At 39.2% G+C, this 18280-nt stretch overlaps 1 protein-coding gene across 1 annotated transcript in view; it reads left to right on the top strand.

Moving 5' to 3' along the window:
- The window catches only part of LOC117420789 (polypeptide N-acetylgalactosaminyltransferase-like 6), a 411476-nt gene extending 394799 nt beyond the window's left edge, over nucleotides 1–16677 (top strand). Inside the window, exons 11-13 of the mRNA XM_034034425.2 lie at nucleotides 10114–10230; nucleotides 13303–13452; nucleotides 14818–16677. Coding sequence (XP_033890316.1) covers nucleotides 10114–10230; nucleotides 13303–13452; nucleotides 14818–14985 — 435 coding nt within the window. The 3' untranslated portion in view covers nucleotides 14986–16677. The remainder of the gene's footprint in view (nucleotides 1–10113; nucleotides 10231–13302; nucleotides 13453–14817) is intronic.
- The last annotated feature ends 1603 nt before the right edge of the window (nucleotides 16678–18280 follow it).

Genomic DNA, 18280 nt, shown 5'->3' with positions numbered 1-18280 from the left:
GGACACTATTTTACTGCAAAATCCAGTTTGAACCCTTTCAGCTGGTTTCACAGACCCTGATTAGCACTAACCATGATCTGTGAAACCAGTAGTTTCTGTGACAAGACAATAATACTGACAATGTTACAAAACTAGAAATAACTACCTCTGAAGAGTGCTTTAAGGAAAAATTACAGGTGTGTTTTTATTACACAAAAAATGAAGCAACTTGCAATCTTGAGTGTACAGCTTTGATGAATTGGCCAATATGTGGTATGTTTGAGTGCCAGGGATCAATTTTTCAACGGTCAAATACACTCTACTGCAGAAATGAGAATACACTCTACTGCAGTCCTTAGGGGCATTCTACTATATATTAATAGCAAAGTACTCTGGGGTCTGGCTGGAGGATTTATTGGCTCATTAAGACCTAAAATATGGTTGGAACAAAGACCTGGACTTTGCCATACCTGCTCCACTGCCAGAAAAACTCAGATAATATAAAAAAAAAAAAGTACACAGATAGACAGCATAGATACTTTGATAGATGGGCATAGTAGATGTACAATGTATACTAATAATAGTGGATACAAAAAATATGTTTGTTACTTTTAACTAGGCTTGCTACTTTTCGATATTAATCGGTAAAGCTTGTTAAACGTCTAATTCACAAAAAATGAGAGTTCGACTGAAATAAATGAGAGTTCGACTGAAATAAATGAGAGTTCGACTGAAATAAATTTATATAGCATAAGTGTCGGTAAAACCACTCGCTATTTTTTTTAATTTTTGTACCAAAAATAACAATTTAGAAATCATATATAGTTTGTTTAGTTTTTATACATACTGTCTGTGCCGTCTCCATTCCACTCTGAATGGCTAGGGGTCGCTGTCAATCATCTCAGTGATCTGTTAGTTTCACTGTCACTGTCATTTCACCCAGTTGTGATTGAACTCGTTGACTGCAGCAGCTACAGAATGCTCTCATTCGATTAAATGACTGTCAATCATCAAGACCTGTACCGACTGTGCACTTTCATTTGCCAGCTCAAGCGCCTTTCATTCAAAGCGCCTACTTTTGCAATTAGCAGGTTAAGGTGTAGGTAGGCTTTTGCTATAGGTATACTGTAACAGTTACCAGTTTGATTTATAAATGGTGCGGGAGAGGAAAACAGTTAGAGGATTGTGCACAATCCCCTGACCGACATCTCCGTGGCAGGACGAAGCGGGCCCGTCTGCCTTGCCTTCCAGTGACTCTGAGTCCAGCTGTGCTGAAGCAGGAGAGGGGGAGCTCAGACTCTGAATAATAAGTGCAAGTTAGTTCTGTTCAATGATGTAATGTTTTGTTCCGTGCATATTATTTTTACTCGTAAATTTATGCAATAAAAGCTTGTAATCCATTTTATATGCTGCGTATTCTACGGTTTATTTCAGACAATTTTTTAACTTGTGTAGGATCTTTATCTTTACAAGGTATAAGCTCTGCTGTAACCAAACGTAATTTCAATTAGAATGTTAGTAACCATGGTTTTGTTGCATGTTGAATATGATAAAGGGGCTTTGCTAAATGACACGTTTCTCAATGGCATAAAAAGTCTGTGTGTGACAGGATGGCGCAAGGGATGAGGCCCAGAGACAGACTGCAGTTCAAACAAAATACTTTTATTAAATAAAAATCACAAAATAAACAGGCACGAGGGCCGAACAAAAATGTTTTTTAAAACAGAAACAATAAACACAAACTAAAACTTACAAAAAATAAGGCTTTCAGGCTGAACCATGCCTTCACTGGACTACAAAAATTAAAAAAAAAAAAAACAGCACACAAAGAAAAACCCAGCAAGCAACAAAAATACCTGCTTGCTACCTCTCTCTACTGAGGAGCTGAGACCTCCTTTTATGTCCGATGGCTGGGTGCTAATTGATGTTAAATGATTCCCACCTGACACAATAAACCTGGGCAAGGAGGAGAATTTAACCCCATCCCTGCCAATATTTATAAGGGCAGAGCCCTGCTCTGCCACACTGTGTTTGTTTGTTTTTTTAAAGCATAAAGTTCAATCAATATTAATTGTCGATTTGGCAAAAAAAATTAAATTGAATAGCAGGAAACCTACTTTGAACATATTAGTTTTATTTTTCTTCCAGAAATAATGGTACAAATTGCATGTTTGTGAAAAGACCTTGATTAATAGTGGTTTAATGAAAACAGTTTATTTTAAATGTGGGAGAAATAGCAGCTCTATTGATCTGTTTCTTTGAATTGCACCAGAAAGGCTCCCTTGAGCTGCCACAGATAACACGACTCAGCGCTTTATGAATGAATGAAGATACTGGGCCCTACAAAAAAAAAAAAAAGAACCTTCTTCATATATCTCAAATATTTGCCAAATCTGATTCTAGTAACTAATTAATTATTTAGTTAGGTTGCCCTTTTTCATCATTGCTGTCCAGGGTAGAAGTAATAATAGGGTGGGCAAACTTTTTTTAGATTTCAACAAACAAAACCCCAAATAGGTTATTATTAATAGTTTTTACTTAACTTAAACATATCTTAAATTTATATATATATATATATATATATATATATATATATATATATATATATATATATATATATATATATATATATATATACGTTTTAAAACATTAAAAAATGCTTTATTATGCACCAAATTGAACTACAGTTCCTATCCGGTGACCATCTTGGATTTAAGTTTTGCACTCTCCTGACTTTAGCTTTTAGAATTAAAAAATAAATAAAAGATTTGTCACTAAAATATTAAAACTTTTCATGGAAAAATTCCAAGCTAGATTGTGATTTTACATTGAAAGACCTTTTTATTATTATCACGCTAGGGCCTATCCCTAAAAACACATCTGACACTGTGCCAAGACAGGAGGGCGTGGCACCAGGAGACAATGCACAGGCATCACATTTAAATGCATTGGTTTTGTTTATAATATACAGAAACGTAACGTATTATAACAAGTTTTAAAGGGCATTTATTTGTCTCTTACAAAATTATAATTATACCCATTATGCAATATTTTTAGTAGTATGGTAATGTGAATATACATAATTAATATGAAGCATTTTCTTAATGTTATAAATGTAATCCATTTTAAACTAAATCTGTGCATTGCAAAGTCATGTCTTCCACATGTTTTAACTTCCTTTCTATATTACAAATCCATGTATTTAAACAGTCTAGCACATTTGCTGAATCAGATCTAGATCCACCGTGAATTGTATCGATGCTACTAGCCCTGAGTGTCTGCACTGTCTGAGCTGCCCTGTGACATCTGACCAGTCATACCATCCGTGTTAGTGCTGTCAACCACGCGTCTGGTTGCAAGTAGAAACATGCCTTTTAAATGTATCCCACGTATTAATGGAGCTTCTAGTTCTACACACACTAATCATGTTTTTATATATGTGCATATCGCGCATTTGAAATACTGTTCATGCTTGCACATTTTTAATATAGAGACTGGTTACGATTATTATTATTATTATTATTATTATTATTATTATTATTATTATTAGCAGACGCCCTTATCCAGAGCCACTTACAAGTTAAGCAAGTTAAAAATATCACAATACAAAGTATTGCATTATAAAATATCACATTACAAGTTATCACATTATAAAATATCACATTACAGAATATCATAATACAGATAAGAGCAGTTATAAAAGTACGATAAGATCACATTCAAGTAAGAGCAAAATAAAGAAGACAGTAAACAGGTGTTATAAACTGCAAGATACAAATCGTTCGTTACTTCTTCTGGCAAATGTATAGATCTCATGCATCTCCCCATTTGTTAATAATGACATGTCAAATTTTGCACAAAACGAATGCTGTTTATCACTGTTTGGCGCCTTCTAACACTCACAGCACCAGAACGTCTTGTTGTCATTGTCTCAGAGGGTGGGAACTTCGTCATAAAAACCTGAAGCACGTCACTTAATCCCACCCAAATATCTTACAAAACCACCCCTGATATGGTAATAATTCAAAGAGGTGTGTCTTCCGGACGCATTGCACTAACCAATGGAGGTATGACACAGGCCCGGTTTTTGGGATGGAACCGCATAACAGTCTCGCGTTTTGATTGGTCCATGTCTGTCACATGAATATGTCGTCACACGAGTGGAAAAGCGTGCAGGCATTTTTAACATTGTGATCAGATAGAGAGAGTGATCTGCTTTCCACAACCTTACCATTAAAATATAATGTGGTATTACACTGTACTGATATTACAAACTATGAGGAATTACTTTATATAAATTATCATGTTATGCACGAATGTAAGAATTGGCTTTCTGTTGTGGTGTACTTTTTTCTTTCAAGTAGCATATATCTATAATCGTTTTTGCGATATATTTTAATATAAAACATATACGCTATTGCAGTTTTGTTACAGGATACATTAGTTTATCTCTAATGTAATCACAGTTTTACATATAGACTGCCCCTGTTTTCATTTACGTCCCAAATTTTGGGCCGCTTTGCTTTTCAGATAATGTCCCAAATTCTGGGCCGCTTTGGTTTTTTGATAACGTCCCAAATTCTGGGCCGCCTTGGTTTTTAGATAACGTCCCAAATTCTGGGCCGCTTTGGTTTTTAGATAACGTCCCAAATTCTGGGCCGCTTTGGTTTTTAGATAACGTCCCAAATTCTGGGCCGCGTTGGTTTTTAGATAACGTCCCAAATTCTGGGCCGCTTTGCATTTCCGAATTCAGCCCAGTTTAGGGGAATCAGCTGACAGCCGAGTTTCTAAGTCATGCATGCACAGTTTACCATAAACTGGATCGTGAATTCATTTGAGAGTAACCCTTAGTACATTAATCAAAGTTCATGTATTTTTTACTCTCCCCAGAAATCTTTTTTTTTTTTTTTTTTAATGAAAAAAACAAAAATGTAAATGTTAAAAAACGCATTTCTTATTATATGAAGAAACTACAATGCACTGAAATAGATACATGAAAATTAATTTAAGCAGTCGTTTTCCTTTATTAAAGGCTAATATTAAAACACATTTTTGGGAAGGAACGTGGTATTCCGAAAAAAGGACATCTCGTTTTCTTATGTAACGTCCATCAATATATTGTAGTGTTTCAGGTTCTTTTTGGACAGAAATGAGACTGCAACTGTGAGTAGATGAAGGCCGTTTATTTTGACAATAATTAAATAATCACAAAATAAAATCATAAAGTGAGGGAAAGGAGACTGGGAGTCGAAAGTGAAAATAAATGACTGTAGTAATTTTTCTTTTACCCTACGCTTCCCAGTCTTTTCCCCGCCCCTCTTGTGCGCAAAACCTGAACTCCAATTCCCCCCCACACACGTGTACCACCATGCAACCCTGGCACGCACACACCACCATGCAACCCCTGCACGCATACACCCACCATGCAACCCCTGCAGGCATACACCCACCATGCAACCCTGGCACGCACACACCACCATGCAACCCCTGCACGCATACACCCACAATGCAACCCCTGCACGCATACACCCACCATGCAACCCCTGCACGCACACACCACCATGCAACCCCTGCACGCACACACCACCATGCATGCAACCCCTGCACGCATACACCCACCGTAGCAATTCTTTGCAAAATATATTTTCGGGTATTCAGCCCCATTCATGTCTATGGCAGTGTTATAAAACACATTTTCAGGCATATCTCTCGAACCCGAGCACGTAGAACCACCATTCAAAGTGATATAGACTCGGGGGAGCACCCCAAACCACCCCCTAAAAAGGTGTGGTGGTTCACCCAAAAACTCATGTCATGACGAAAAAATTCACTTTGCCAAGCCGTCCTGGCATTTGAACCATGAAAATGGTGACTCCTTGTGCGGGGCCCCATGGGGCCACAACGCAAAAAAAAAATCAAGTTCCTAACCCCCACAGAACCCGAGATACGCTCTGTCAAAAATGTCCAAAAACTACCCTTTTTGGGGTCATATCTCCATGACCCCGGGGCCTAGAAAGCTCCAGGTTGGCAAAAAAAGTCTAAACTGGTGTCCTTTCTAGCTGGGGACACGTCACTTGGAGGGATCGACAGGGGCCCCGAGGTGGACCTCCATACCGATTTTCAAGTCTTGGGGACCCCCGGAACCCGAGATACAGCACCCTGAAAAATGTCTATGGGAAATCCCATTATAAAACCCCTTTGGGGCAACGCCCACCATCTGGCGGTGGGGTGACGTTTGAACCCGTGGCTGATGTCTTTCTTTAGCTAAGACTCTTGTGCACGCAAAGAATGTCCTGAGTTTGTTGGCCCAGGGGTCGTGGAGATACGGGTACGATAAGAGACCACCCCCTTCCCTATGGCAAATCCCATTATAAAAACACCATCGGGGTAAGGCTCAGCTAATGGCGGTCGTGGGTCTTACGAACTCGAAGGAACCCATTTTCTTTAGCTAAGATTGTTGTGCATCTAAAAAGAGTACAGAAGCACCAATTTAAGTCTATTCCAAGTGTTTTGTGATCACAGTATCAGCCTGAGTGTATCGGAGCACAGTTTTGCACCAAAAGCGAGGGGAGGCGAAAAAATGCACTATATACCCTATTCTTTAAGATATCACTTTGCAGTGCAAATTTGAGGAACGCAACCACTTAGCAACTTGCAAATTGGTACTGCAATTTAAAGGCCTGTAGTGTCAGACTAGTAGTGCCTAACTGATTCAAGTGTTTTTGGAATGATTTGTTGTTTTGTCCTAAACCAGCAGTTTGTCACCCAGATTTATTAAATAAACGTGGGGGGGGGGGGGGGGGGGGTCATCAGATTATTCTCCATTTTATTGTAACTGAGGTACCATTCAGTTGAGCGAAAATTGTAAAGGGGTACTCGAGCTGAAACCTCCAGATAGAAGGGCTACAGTTTCAAAAAAAGGTTGAAAACCCCTGATCTACAGTATAAATGATCAGGAATAGATATGGGAAATGCTGACTAATACAATACAATAGGATTTATTTGAAGTTGTTGAAGGGCACTGGTCTCTTAAACCCAGAAGTTCTGATAAACCCCTATGCCTCACTATATATTGATGGACATTACATAAGCAAATGAGATGACCTTCTTTTTTTTGGTATACCATGTTCCTAAATGTTTTCTGAGGAGAGTAAAAAATACATTAACTTTGATTCATGTACTCTTAAATGAATTAACGGTCCAGTTTATGGTAAACTGTGCATGCATGACTTAGAAACTCGGCTGTCAGCTAAGCAGAATATCTCAAAAACTGGCCTGAATTCGAAAATGCAGAATTCGGAACGTTATCTGTAAACCAGAGCAGCCCAGAAATTGTGATGTTATCAAAGCGGCCCAGAAATTGGGACATTATCTAAAAACCAAAGCGGCCCAGAATTTGGGACGTTATCTAAAAATCAAAGCGGCCCAGAATTTGGGACGTTATCTAAAAACCAAAGCGGCCCAGAATTTGGGATGTTATCTGCAAACCAAATCGGCCCAGAATTTGGGACATTATCTGAAAAGTAAAGCGGCCCAGAATTTGGGACGTAAATGAAAACAGGGGCAGTCTATATGTAAAGCTGTGATTACATTAGAGATAAACTAATGTATCCTGTAACAAAACTGCAATAGCGTATATGTTTTATATTAAAATATATCGCAAAAACGATTATAGATATATGCTACTTGAAAGAAAAAAGTACACCACCACAGAAAGCCAATTCTTACATTTGTGCATAACATGATAATTTATATAAAGTAATTCCTCATAGTTTGTAATATCAGTACAGTGTAATACCATATTATATTTTAATGGTAAGGTTGTGGAAAGCAGATCACTCTCTCTATCTGATCACAATGTTAAAAATGCCTGCACGCTTTTCCACTCGTGTGACGACATATTCATGTGACAGACATGGACCAATCAAAACGCGAGACTGTTATGCGGTTCCATCCCAAAAACCGGGCCTGTGTCATACCTCAACCAATGATATAGTTTTTGTGAGTTTGGAATTTGGTTTCGTTTTCGAAATACCGGCCCAAAATATTTAAACTTTTGTTTTTTAATGTTGTGACTGTTAGAATAATGTGAAAACTGAGATTCAGAAAGATTAAAATCTATGAAGTTTATTTTAATGCCGTTTGTGTGTGTAGTATAATGAAGTCTGTGTTTTTTTTTTTTTTTTTTTTTTAAATAAGTAACCTGGAAATGAAACCGAGTGTGTGTAACAGGGCGAGGTGCCCTGTACATTGTTTTGTTTATTTTTAGATCGGGGTCTCCCCCTCCGCCCCTGTGCAGTTTGTTTTTGTATTTATTATAATTATTATGTTTAGATGACGGCGTAGCCGTTTTGTTTATTATTTTGTAACGTGGATGGGAAGCCCCATCCACAAAATAATTAGAAAACTCGTGTAGATTGTGGCCGAGGGGTAATAGAATAATTAATTACAAGCTAGTTAAACCCCTCGGCCACGATATAAAAAGGCTGTAGCTCTCCAGCTCAGGGTGGGTGTTAGAGAGGAGAGAGTGAGCAGAGAGATGGCGATTGAAAAGAGAAACGCAACTTAAATAACATAGGAACAGTGAAGGCAATCTGCCCAGCCTGACCTGTGTTGTATTATTATTTATTTCTGTGTTCGAGATTTGTTTTGTTTAAACCTTTTATTTTGCTCTGCGAGCACAGTGTTTTTGTTTGAATATTTTATTTATTTTTGTTTTTGTTAATAAAGACGGCAGCCAGTCGATTCTTTACTTTACCTGCAGTACTCTCTGGTGTCAGTTTATTTTCCCTTCCTGCTTCTGCCGTGACGTCAGACCACTCGTCCACCCTGTCACAGTGCGCCACAGACAACGTATGGCAGATCCACATTATAAACACATAAGAATAACAATAATGTGTAACGTCTATGTTTTATTAGCATTGGTATTTACTGTCTAAATACCGTAAATTCACCTAAGTTTAAATTATTAACATACCAAATTCTTGTTCTGACGGCGAAAATCAATGCCTGTCTAGTAGCTTACTTATTGAAACTTTGTGTCTCCATTATGGCTCAAGTCAGTCATAAAGTAATTTTCTCTAGTCTATAGTATAGAACAGCATAAAAGATATAATGAACGCATTTTACTACCGTGGTTCTTCGCATATAATACAGGTTCCTTGATTTTATTTATTGTTTTTTTCTGCCCCCTAAATTTGCTGCCCTCAGCTGCTGTGTAGTTTGCCTTTAAGATATCTCTCCAATTTGGGCTTAGTTGCTGTAAGTATACCATTCTTTTTGCTGGTGAATAAGTTCTTCACAATCTTGAATGGGTCTTTCGCAAGCCTATGTTTTAGACAATTTTGCAGAAGACTGAGGACCTCCTGACTTTCTTCAGCCCTCCTCTATGCTTCCTCAGTTGCCTTATTGCCTAAAAACAATAATAAAAAATGTGGCTTGTATTTATTAAATTAAGCTAGGGGTTAATCATACATTTCCTACCTTTTGGGCTGGAGGGGTCAGTGTGATGGTCCTTCAGCTCAAAAGCCAAAATACTTGAAATAAAAAAAAGAAGAAAAATCAATTTAAACTTTTTGAAAGTGTCTATTTTACCCGTCTGTGCAATACCCCACAGATTTTAGATAATTGCCAGCTCTACACCCCTGGTAACAGAATCTGGTAGGATACCTCATGTTAGCATTAGCAGCATTATCACTAGTCCGCTTACTGTTATGGCATGAGTTGTTTGACATTTAGGTCTACTCGTATTGCACTCATTACATTTCACATTACAAACAAAATGCAGTTGATTTAAGAACGACATAATATAACAAACTTGAAATCTAGGGCAGCAGTGTGGAGTAGTAGGGCAGCAGTGTGGAGTAGTGGTTAGGGCTCTGGACTCTTGACCGGAGGGTCATGGGTTCAATCCCCCGGTGGGGACACTGCTGCTGTACCCTTGAGCAAGGTACTTTACCTAGATTGCTCCAGTAAAAAAACCCAACTGTATAAATGGGTAATTGTATGTAAAAATAATGTGATATCTTGTAAGTTGCCCTGGATAAGGGCGTCTGCTAAGAAATAAATTATAATGTGTACCCCTTGCAACTCATTTGGGCAACCAAACTTAAGAATGGTTTTCTTACTTTTCAGATTCATAATATTGCATCCAGTCTTTGTATAGACAGTAAGCACGGCTCCACAGGGACAGAACTAAGGCTGGATGTGTGTGTGAAAGATGGCTCAGAACGGACATGGTCACATGAGCAGGTAAATTTTTTTGTTTTCATTGTTTTTAGAACCATTGCACTGGATTGAGCACCTTTTAGGAAAGCTGAACCATAAGAAACTAGATACAAATAGTAAGGAAGTGACACTTGTTTTGCTTTGCTTTGCTTGTATAAGTGATAAAAATAAAAGCACACCTGCTGACCATATCTTGTTAACAATGTTAGTATTACAAATACTGTACTGTATATTATAAAAAGGTAACCGGAAACCTACTAATACATATTGTGATTAGAATAGGAGCAAAAATGATCTACACTGTGGAATGTGGAACACCATAGCATACATGCCCTAAACAACTTCTCTTATTGTCTTGCTGTGGCGGAGTGTCCCGCCCCTATATATATATTTATTATTATTAGTATTTTTGTTTGCGGCGCAGATCAAAGCGCCGCGTATTTGTTGTTTGTTTTTATAATTTAAAAACCTCGTGAGGATGCGTGGCTGATCAGCTACTGATTATTTAACTAGCTGACAGTCACGCATCCTTACTAAACTCGTGCAGACTGTGGCCGAGGGGTAATAAGATAATTAACAGCTAGTTAACCCCTCGGCCAGAGTATAAGAACCTGCAGCTGTCCGTGCTGCGGGGTTGAGTGTACAGAGGAGAGTACGGGAGAACACGGGAGAACAAGGGAGAACGAGCAAGCAGAGCGAAAAACAATTGCTATATGTAAATATACTTGTTTCTGTTTATTTGTTTGGCCAACGTGCCCTTTGGTTTCTGTTTTGTTTTGTTCAAATCGTTTGTTTTGTTTATTTAATAAATACGCTGACCGCAGTAGCGTTCAGCTTCACCCGCCCATCCACTGTTTTGTTTCTGGTACTTCCTGGTCCGTGACGTCACCACACACGCCACTCAACAACAGCTCGGTCACATATGGTGGCAGTGGTGGGATAAACAATGCCTCCAGGAGCCGGACCAGGAACAGCAAAATGAGTTTTTTTTTTTTGTTCGTTTTTTTCAAAAAAGTGTTTTTTGGGATTAGAAAAAAAAATAGGATGGAAGAAAGACCGAGAGGTGAAGGACAGGGAGGAGGAGTGTCGCCTAATGGCCAGAAACCCAGGGAGATATAGCCAGCCATCGGAGGTGTGCCCCCTCTGCCATCTGTCCCTTCCACTATTATGAAGAGGAGGAACTAGCACTCAGAAGGGGGGAGCGCGAGCATCCAGCGCCCAGAATGGGGGAGCCCGAGCATCCAGCGCCCAGAAGGGGGGAGCCTGAGCATCCAGCGCCCAGAAGGGGGGAGCCCGAGCATCCAGCGCCCAGAAGGGGGGAGCCCGTGCATCCAACGCCCAGAAGGGGGGAGCCCGTGCATCCAGCGCCCAGAAGGGGGGAGCCCGTGCATCCAGCACCCAGAGGGGGGGAGCCCGTGCATCCAGCGCCCAGAGGGGGGGAGCCCGTGCATCCAGCGCCCAGTGGGGGGGAGCCCGTGCATCCAGCGCCCAGAGGGGGGGAGCCCGTGCATCCAGCACCCAGAGGGGGGGAGCCCGTGCATCCAGCGCCCAGAGGGGGGGAGCCTGTGTATCCAGCACCCAGAGGGGGGGAGCCTGTGCATCCAGCACCCAGAGGGGGGGAGCCCGTGCATCCAGCGCCCAGAGGGGGGGAGCCCGTGCATCCAGCGCCCAGAGGGGGGGAGCCCGTGCATCCAGCGCCAAGAGGGGGGGAGCCCGTGCATCCAGCGCCCAGAGGGGGGGGGCCCGTGCATCCAGCACCCAGGCCTCCAGCAGCAGAGGAAGAATACCTGCTGCCTCTGTCTCCGCCACCTCCACCGCTTCCACCAGCAGGAGCAGAGCAGCGGGAGCTGCCTCTGCTTCCACCACCTCCACCACCAGGAGCAGAGCAGCGGGAGCTGCCTCTGCCTCCGCCACCTCCACTGCCAGGAGCAGAGCAGCAGGTTCCGTCTCAAGCTGGCGGTTCCGTCTCAAGCGCCGTGGGAGGACTGCTTGCCCCTCCCACCTCCACCAGCAGAGGGTGAATACCTGCTGGTTCCATCTCCACCTCCACCAGCAGAGGGTGAATACCTGCTGGTTCTACCTCCACCAGCAGAGGGTGAATACCTGCTGGTTCCACCTCCACCGTCATGGGAAGGATTGCTCCTGCCCTGCTTCACACCGCCCAAGGATGCCTGCCTCGCACCGCCCAAAGATGCCTGCCTCGCACAGCCCAAGGATGCCTGCCTCGCTTCGCCCAAGGCTGCCTGTTGCTCCGCATCGCCCGGGGCTGCCTGTTGCTCCGCATTGCCTGGGGCTGCCTGTTGCTCCGCTCCACTTGCACAGATGGGTAATTTTATTAACAAAAAATATTTATTAGTGTGGATTTAAGATAATGTTCTATTTGTAGCAAGCTGCCCTAGAGGTTATTTTGATCAACCTATACCCAGCCAGGAAGCCATACAGATGCTGGATTTTGTTCACTTTTTAGCTCCAGGGAATCAGCCTGGATTGCATCAACCACCTAACTAAGGTTATCCTGCGATTACCACTAAAAGTCAGCCAAGAAGACGACTGACAAACAAAGTTTTTCCTCAGTTGCATAATTTGCTTTTTTTTCTTGCAAGAGGTTTAAAAAATGAATATTATCTTACAGGTCATTCGTCTTATTTGGTTTCCAATTCTTATCTTGTTTCTGTTTTACAACACATCCCTTAAACTTAATATTAAAAAAATTGAAGCTCAGCAATGTTCATAGCCACAAGTTTAGCTGCTAAAGATCATTTTAAGAAGCCTTTAGTTCAGTCTCACACAAAGACATTTTGCATTGTGAGACAAAGTTCGAGAGTGAGACTAATTTGCTTATTAGTTTTACCTGTGACAACTGTGACAGCTTTCCTGTTGACAATTACCATTCTGTATTAGTGTAGTATCTTGGAACGGGTGCTTTTCAGGTTTCTTGTTTTTTCTGCTCCCTCAACATTCTTCTTGGCTTGCAGGACTGTCACAGCCTCACTTCCAGTCAGTGGAGAGCAACAGAGCACCTTAAAAGCCTTTAATAAAAAGTTTAAACCGTTTAAATTACAGAATCACATGTTTCTTGCTGTTCTATTTCCTTAGATTTTTACCTTTGGCTGGAGAGAAGATTTAAGGCCTGGGGACCCACTCCACACAAGGAAATGTTGCTTTGATGCTATCTCCCACAGTAGCCCCGTCACTCTGTACGACTGCCATGGCATGAAGGGCAACCAGCACTGGCTCTACAGGAAGGTAATGGACATCGCTGATGGCTTCTAATCAGTAAACACATCTGGAGCTGTCATAGCTCTGGACAGTCACTGAGTTATAGGGGTCCCAAATCGCTTTGAGAAGTAGCTACAGTAGAAAATTCCCAGGGAAACTCAATAAATCAGTCAGGAGCACATGCAGAAAATAAAAAGCCTGGCTGGCTTACCTAGAGCTTCCTTGCAATCATTCTTTATTCTAGTCGAAAAACTTTGTAGTTCTAATGAGAATAGTTTTTGTCCAATTTTTGGCAGCTGCAGCAGTTTTATTCAAAAGCACCCATCCAACATGAAGGAAGTAGGGTAGTATAAATAAGCCAGTCTGAAAATGTAAAGCTGTAAGACAAAGCTTGGAGTTAAGAATGACATTGAACAGATGTATTACAATGGGTTATAAAAGTAGCAGGACATAATTTTTAGAATCTTTTTCAGAACAGCATACAAATGCTCATTTCAGGAAGGACAATTATATATAAAAACAATAAATGCACATTATAGTTATCTTTTATAGTTAATTACAATACATTAGGATTGGGTATTTTTTTTCTGTTATTTGCCCTGTCCTCTTATTTTACGATATATTTCCAGCTTAAACAACACTTTTTAAAGTGTTTCCTCAGATAATTAATGACCTGTTATTGTTTTTTTAAAGAAGGAAATTCCATTTTAATTTTCTAAAACTAAGAACTTGAGAGCTTAAGAAACGTATACAGTTGCACCTTGTAAAATGTCAGAGAATGCCAAAGCACAAATGTGGTGACTGAACATACTGTTCATGGTAAATATTATGTTTTCTGGTCAAATCTAATTAGCATATATTTAACTTATTTTCTTAGATGTAGAAAACACATAAAATGTAGTCATTCTACATTTATGTATTTTTATTATTATAAAAAATATATTTATTTTTCCCCAAAACATGTTCAAATCCAACTCTAATCTTAAGAAATATAAAACAAACAAAAAACCTGACTGTACAGTTATGGCCAAAAGTTTTGTATCACCTAGAATTTTAGGATTGAGACAATTTTAAAAGAAAAAACTATATGAACATAATTTAGATATTTTAATTAACATCATGTAATCAAAGGAATTGCAAAAGTCTACCGGAAGCCATAATAGTAGTACAGTATTTCATGTTTCATTTTGGAGTGTCACATTTTTCCATTTTTGTTAGTTTTTCGTTAAGCATATGGAAAAATACAAAGCGGTATGTAATTCAATACGTTAACATAACATGTTTCAGCAGGTTTTAATTTGACTTTATGAAGTAAAATGAGTTCAATAATGATGCAGTTTTTTTGGCCATAGCTATAGTTATCAATATGTTTCTTATTTTCTTGTGCCTTAGGATAAAACCTTGTACCACCCAGTGAGCAACAGCTGCATAGACTGTAGCCCTGGGGATAAGAAGATTTTCATGAACAGATGCGACCCTCTGTCTGAAACACAGCAGTGGATTTTTCAACACATCAATGCGACTGTTCTAGAAAAATTCAACAGCCCTGCCAGCTCCTAGGAATGCCAAATGAAATAAAAAGGAACAGCGGATTACTCTTTCAGGAACTCCGAAAGCATCTTAATTGATGGATTCAGGTATTACATTTCTCATATGCAGGAGGCCCATTCTCAGGATCTCTTATTAATTGGAGGGGGGGACGACGACAAAAGGGGGACAGCTTAAGAAAGCAGACTTCCTATGTGCAGACACCAGACACTCTCGACCAACTGATTCACAATGAGCAAATATGGGATTAGAAATGGGTGCCTTGCTGGTCAAGGTCAGACAGACTCTGAACACAAAACAGCCAACTCTGACTTGAATCTATTCTTAGCCAGGGCCAGCCCCAGGATTGTGCATTGCTGTGGAAAATAATTTGTTCTTGTTACCAGACACAAACCTGCATGACTGTCTCTTGACTCTCAAGAACTATCCAGTGGTTCACAAGCTGTCCATTTACTGTAGGCCAACAATGTTTTTATAAAATGTACATTGTAGTAGTATTATATCCATAATGTATATAAAAATGTCTTTTTTTCTTGTTCTTGTGAAAAAAGATATTAGCAAAAAATAGTAAATGTGTCTCTACCCCAAACTCTTAATTTGTTTTTATGCGCAGCAAGCTCCTACAGCCCTCCTTTTTTTTCTCTTGAAACATTTATGATATAGTTCAAGATGTGTTTACATTTTTTAATACACTTGGACAATTTTTTTTTTTTTTACATTTATGAAAGCCAGAAACCTGGCCGATCAGTACAATTCCAGCAGATATTTGGCGCCACTTAATTCACGAAAGCCATAAAAACAGATACATTCAAATTGTCACTGCACTGTCTACTTGAGAAATCAGCTGTATCTGATTATTGAAAACAGAACATTTTCCCCAATTCCTTCCATTTTTTTATAATGACTTATGATGACACCAGTCTTGAATAAAATGATATTTTCTTCAAAAATATGCTCGCTGATTAAATACAAACAGTAACAGTTAATGTAGGGGCAAAATGTGGATGAATCACCACAATTTTATTACAGCATTGCTAAAATTCAGTGTAGTCTTGTTAATTCATAGAAATGTAAAGGTTTAAATGAAATATTGTACTCTGTGTTGGGAGACAAGTATTTTGAGTGTTATTAAAACGAATTATTAATATTAATCAACCTGGATGTACTAATTCAGTAACGGTAATGCAATACTTGTTTCTTTGGTTTGTAATACGATGTCTGTAAAATAAGAATGGAGAAGAAGTATTTAATGTAAAGTTTAAAATGCTGTAAGTATTGGAATCAACAAATGAGTGCTGTACTGAAACAGAGCACTCACTACTGCATCACATGACAGGAATAAAGGAATCATTGTATCAAACCCCAAATTTGATGGTACCTAGAACACAACTGTTATTGCACTTACATTCGTGAGAAACGTTAAAAGGTTGAAACGAATGTACTTTAATAAAAGTTGAACAACGAACTACAGACGAGAGAAACAAATGAGGTCATTAAAAGTGCAGTACACATTATTTATAATAAAAGCTTCAGTAAGTTTTACCTTTAAAGATACTCTTATTAAAGAATGGAATGCATCAAACCATTTTGGGAAACATTAACGTGTTGGCATTATCTAAGTTCGGGCTCAAACTGTTCTAAACTGAAAGCCAGTATTTTTATTCATGTATTTAGATTGAATAAATACTTCCTGGATAGAGCAAACTAAGGTGTCTGTTTTGTTTGTTTCCTAAGGGAATATCACATTGTGTTTTCATGCAGAAATTCAGATATGTGCCTAATGGGTTTTATTATATTGTGCCCGTGGTTCTTTTGATGTCGATGTCCCAGATAGCTTTGATTTTGCATTTTCTTTCTGTATGGCACTTTCAGTGCTTGAGTAGAGAAAGCCATTGCACTTTTCAAATAAAAAGATTAAAAACACTACAATATAAACTATGATAAACATTGGAGAGTGCATGTGGCTTGTCATTTAAGATGCTGAAACGTCTTGTGGTTTTCTGTAATACATGCAAGTCTTACAGCCCTGTTCACACTGCGGCCTGTCCGTTTGTACTGTCAGTTGGAGCCTTTTTATTTACTTTTTTTCCTCCTGTTTAGGCCAGAGGCAGCACTGTGTTGGATTAGGCCATGGTACAGATATTTAGCTGATATTATCAGCTGCTAAAAAAAAAAAAAAAGATAATATTGAATCTATTTTCTTTTGTGGGTGTTTCATTACTGAATTGTTAATGTGACAGAGCCTCAGCATTTATACAATCACAGTTTTATAAACAAACCCAGAGCCATTTAGAATGATTGCAAACACAGTACCTAGTAAGGTAATGTAAAAAAAAAAAGCTATTAAAATGATTTTTGAAGCTACTTAAAATTCAGTGCAACTGAAAACAGATTAAGTTTATTTTACCCCTGTTTTTCCACCCAATTGGAAAGGTCCATTTTGTATGCCACCTCATTTTACTTCAGCACTGAAGATCAACGGGTGTTTCTGAGGTCAAGCCAATAGTCCCTTGTCATCCATCAAACCTTAAGCAAAAAACGCTGCCAAGCTACTGAACCCTGGAGGCAAAGCCCAGTTGGGCTAGTCTCTGCCTGGCCATTAGGGTTCCCTGAAGTGCTGTTAGATGAACTGTTTTATATGAAATCCAAAGGTCCATCTAATTAAATAGAAAACATAGTTCGCATCTGTTTTACAGATGATTAAGCGATTACTGAAGACCATAAGCTTGTTTCCCTGGCACAATTCACCCAAAACAAACTTACATTTACCTGTCAAAGAGCTACATGCTCAGTGTATAACTTCAAAAAACAATTGAAGGCGGCAGTTGTCTCAGATGTTTTTAGCCATAGAATAAATTGTCTCACTACCCAGGAGAATTCTATGCATTGCCTCCAGGCAAGATGAGGTAAAGTATAGTTTCCACCTGGTGTACATGTTTTTCAAATATTGCTGAAACAAATCACAAAGATTATATATGAATAATTCTTGTTTGAACTATTCTCCAAAGGATTATAACAAAAGGTACCACAGTCAAAAAACATATATAAGTACTGTATACAATATTTGTGTTTGAATGATACAACTGACACTGCTGTACTACACTTCTTACATTTAATATAAACTTAAAAAGAAAAACATTCATTCATAAATGGAGTGGTTTAAATATCCATAATCAAACACATTGTGTTCACCGATGTTAACAGGAATCTAACTAGAGCTACTAAGCAGTGATGGAATCTCAAACAACTACAACAACATGCTCACCATTCAACCCAAATCTCTACCTCCCTTTAAATGTTAATTAGT

Source organism: Acipenser ruthenus, chromosome 1 (assembly GCF_902713425.1).
Source record: "Acipenser ruthenus chromosome 1, fAciRut3.2 maternal haplotype, whole genome shotgun sequence".
Classification (NCBI taxonomy): Eukaryota; Metazoa; Chordata; class Actinopteri; order Acipenseriformes; family Acipenseridae; genus Acipenser; species Acipenser ruthenus.
This window is presented reverse-complemented; position numbering and strand designations above follow the sequence as displayed.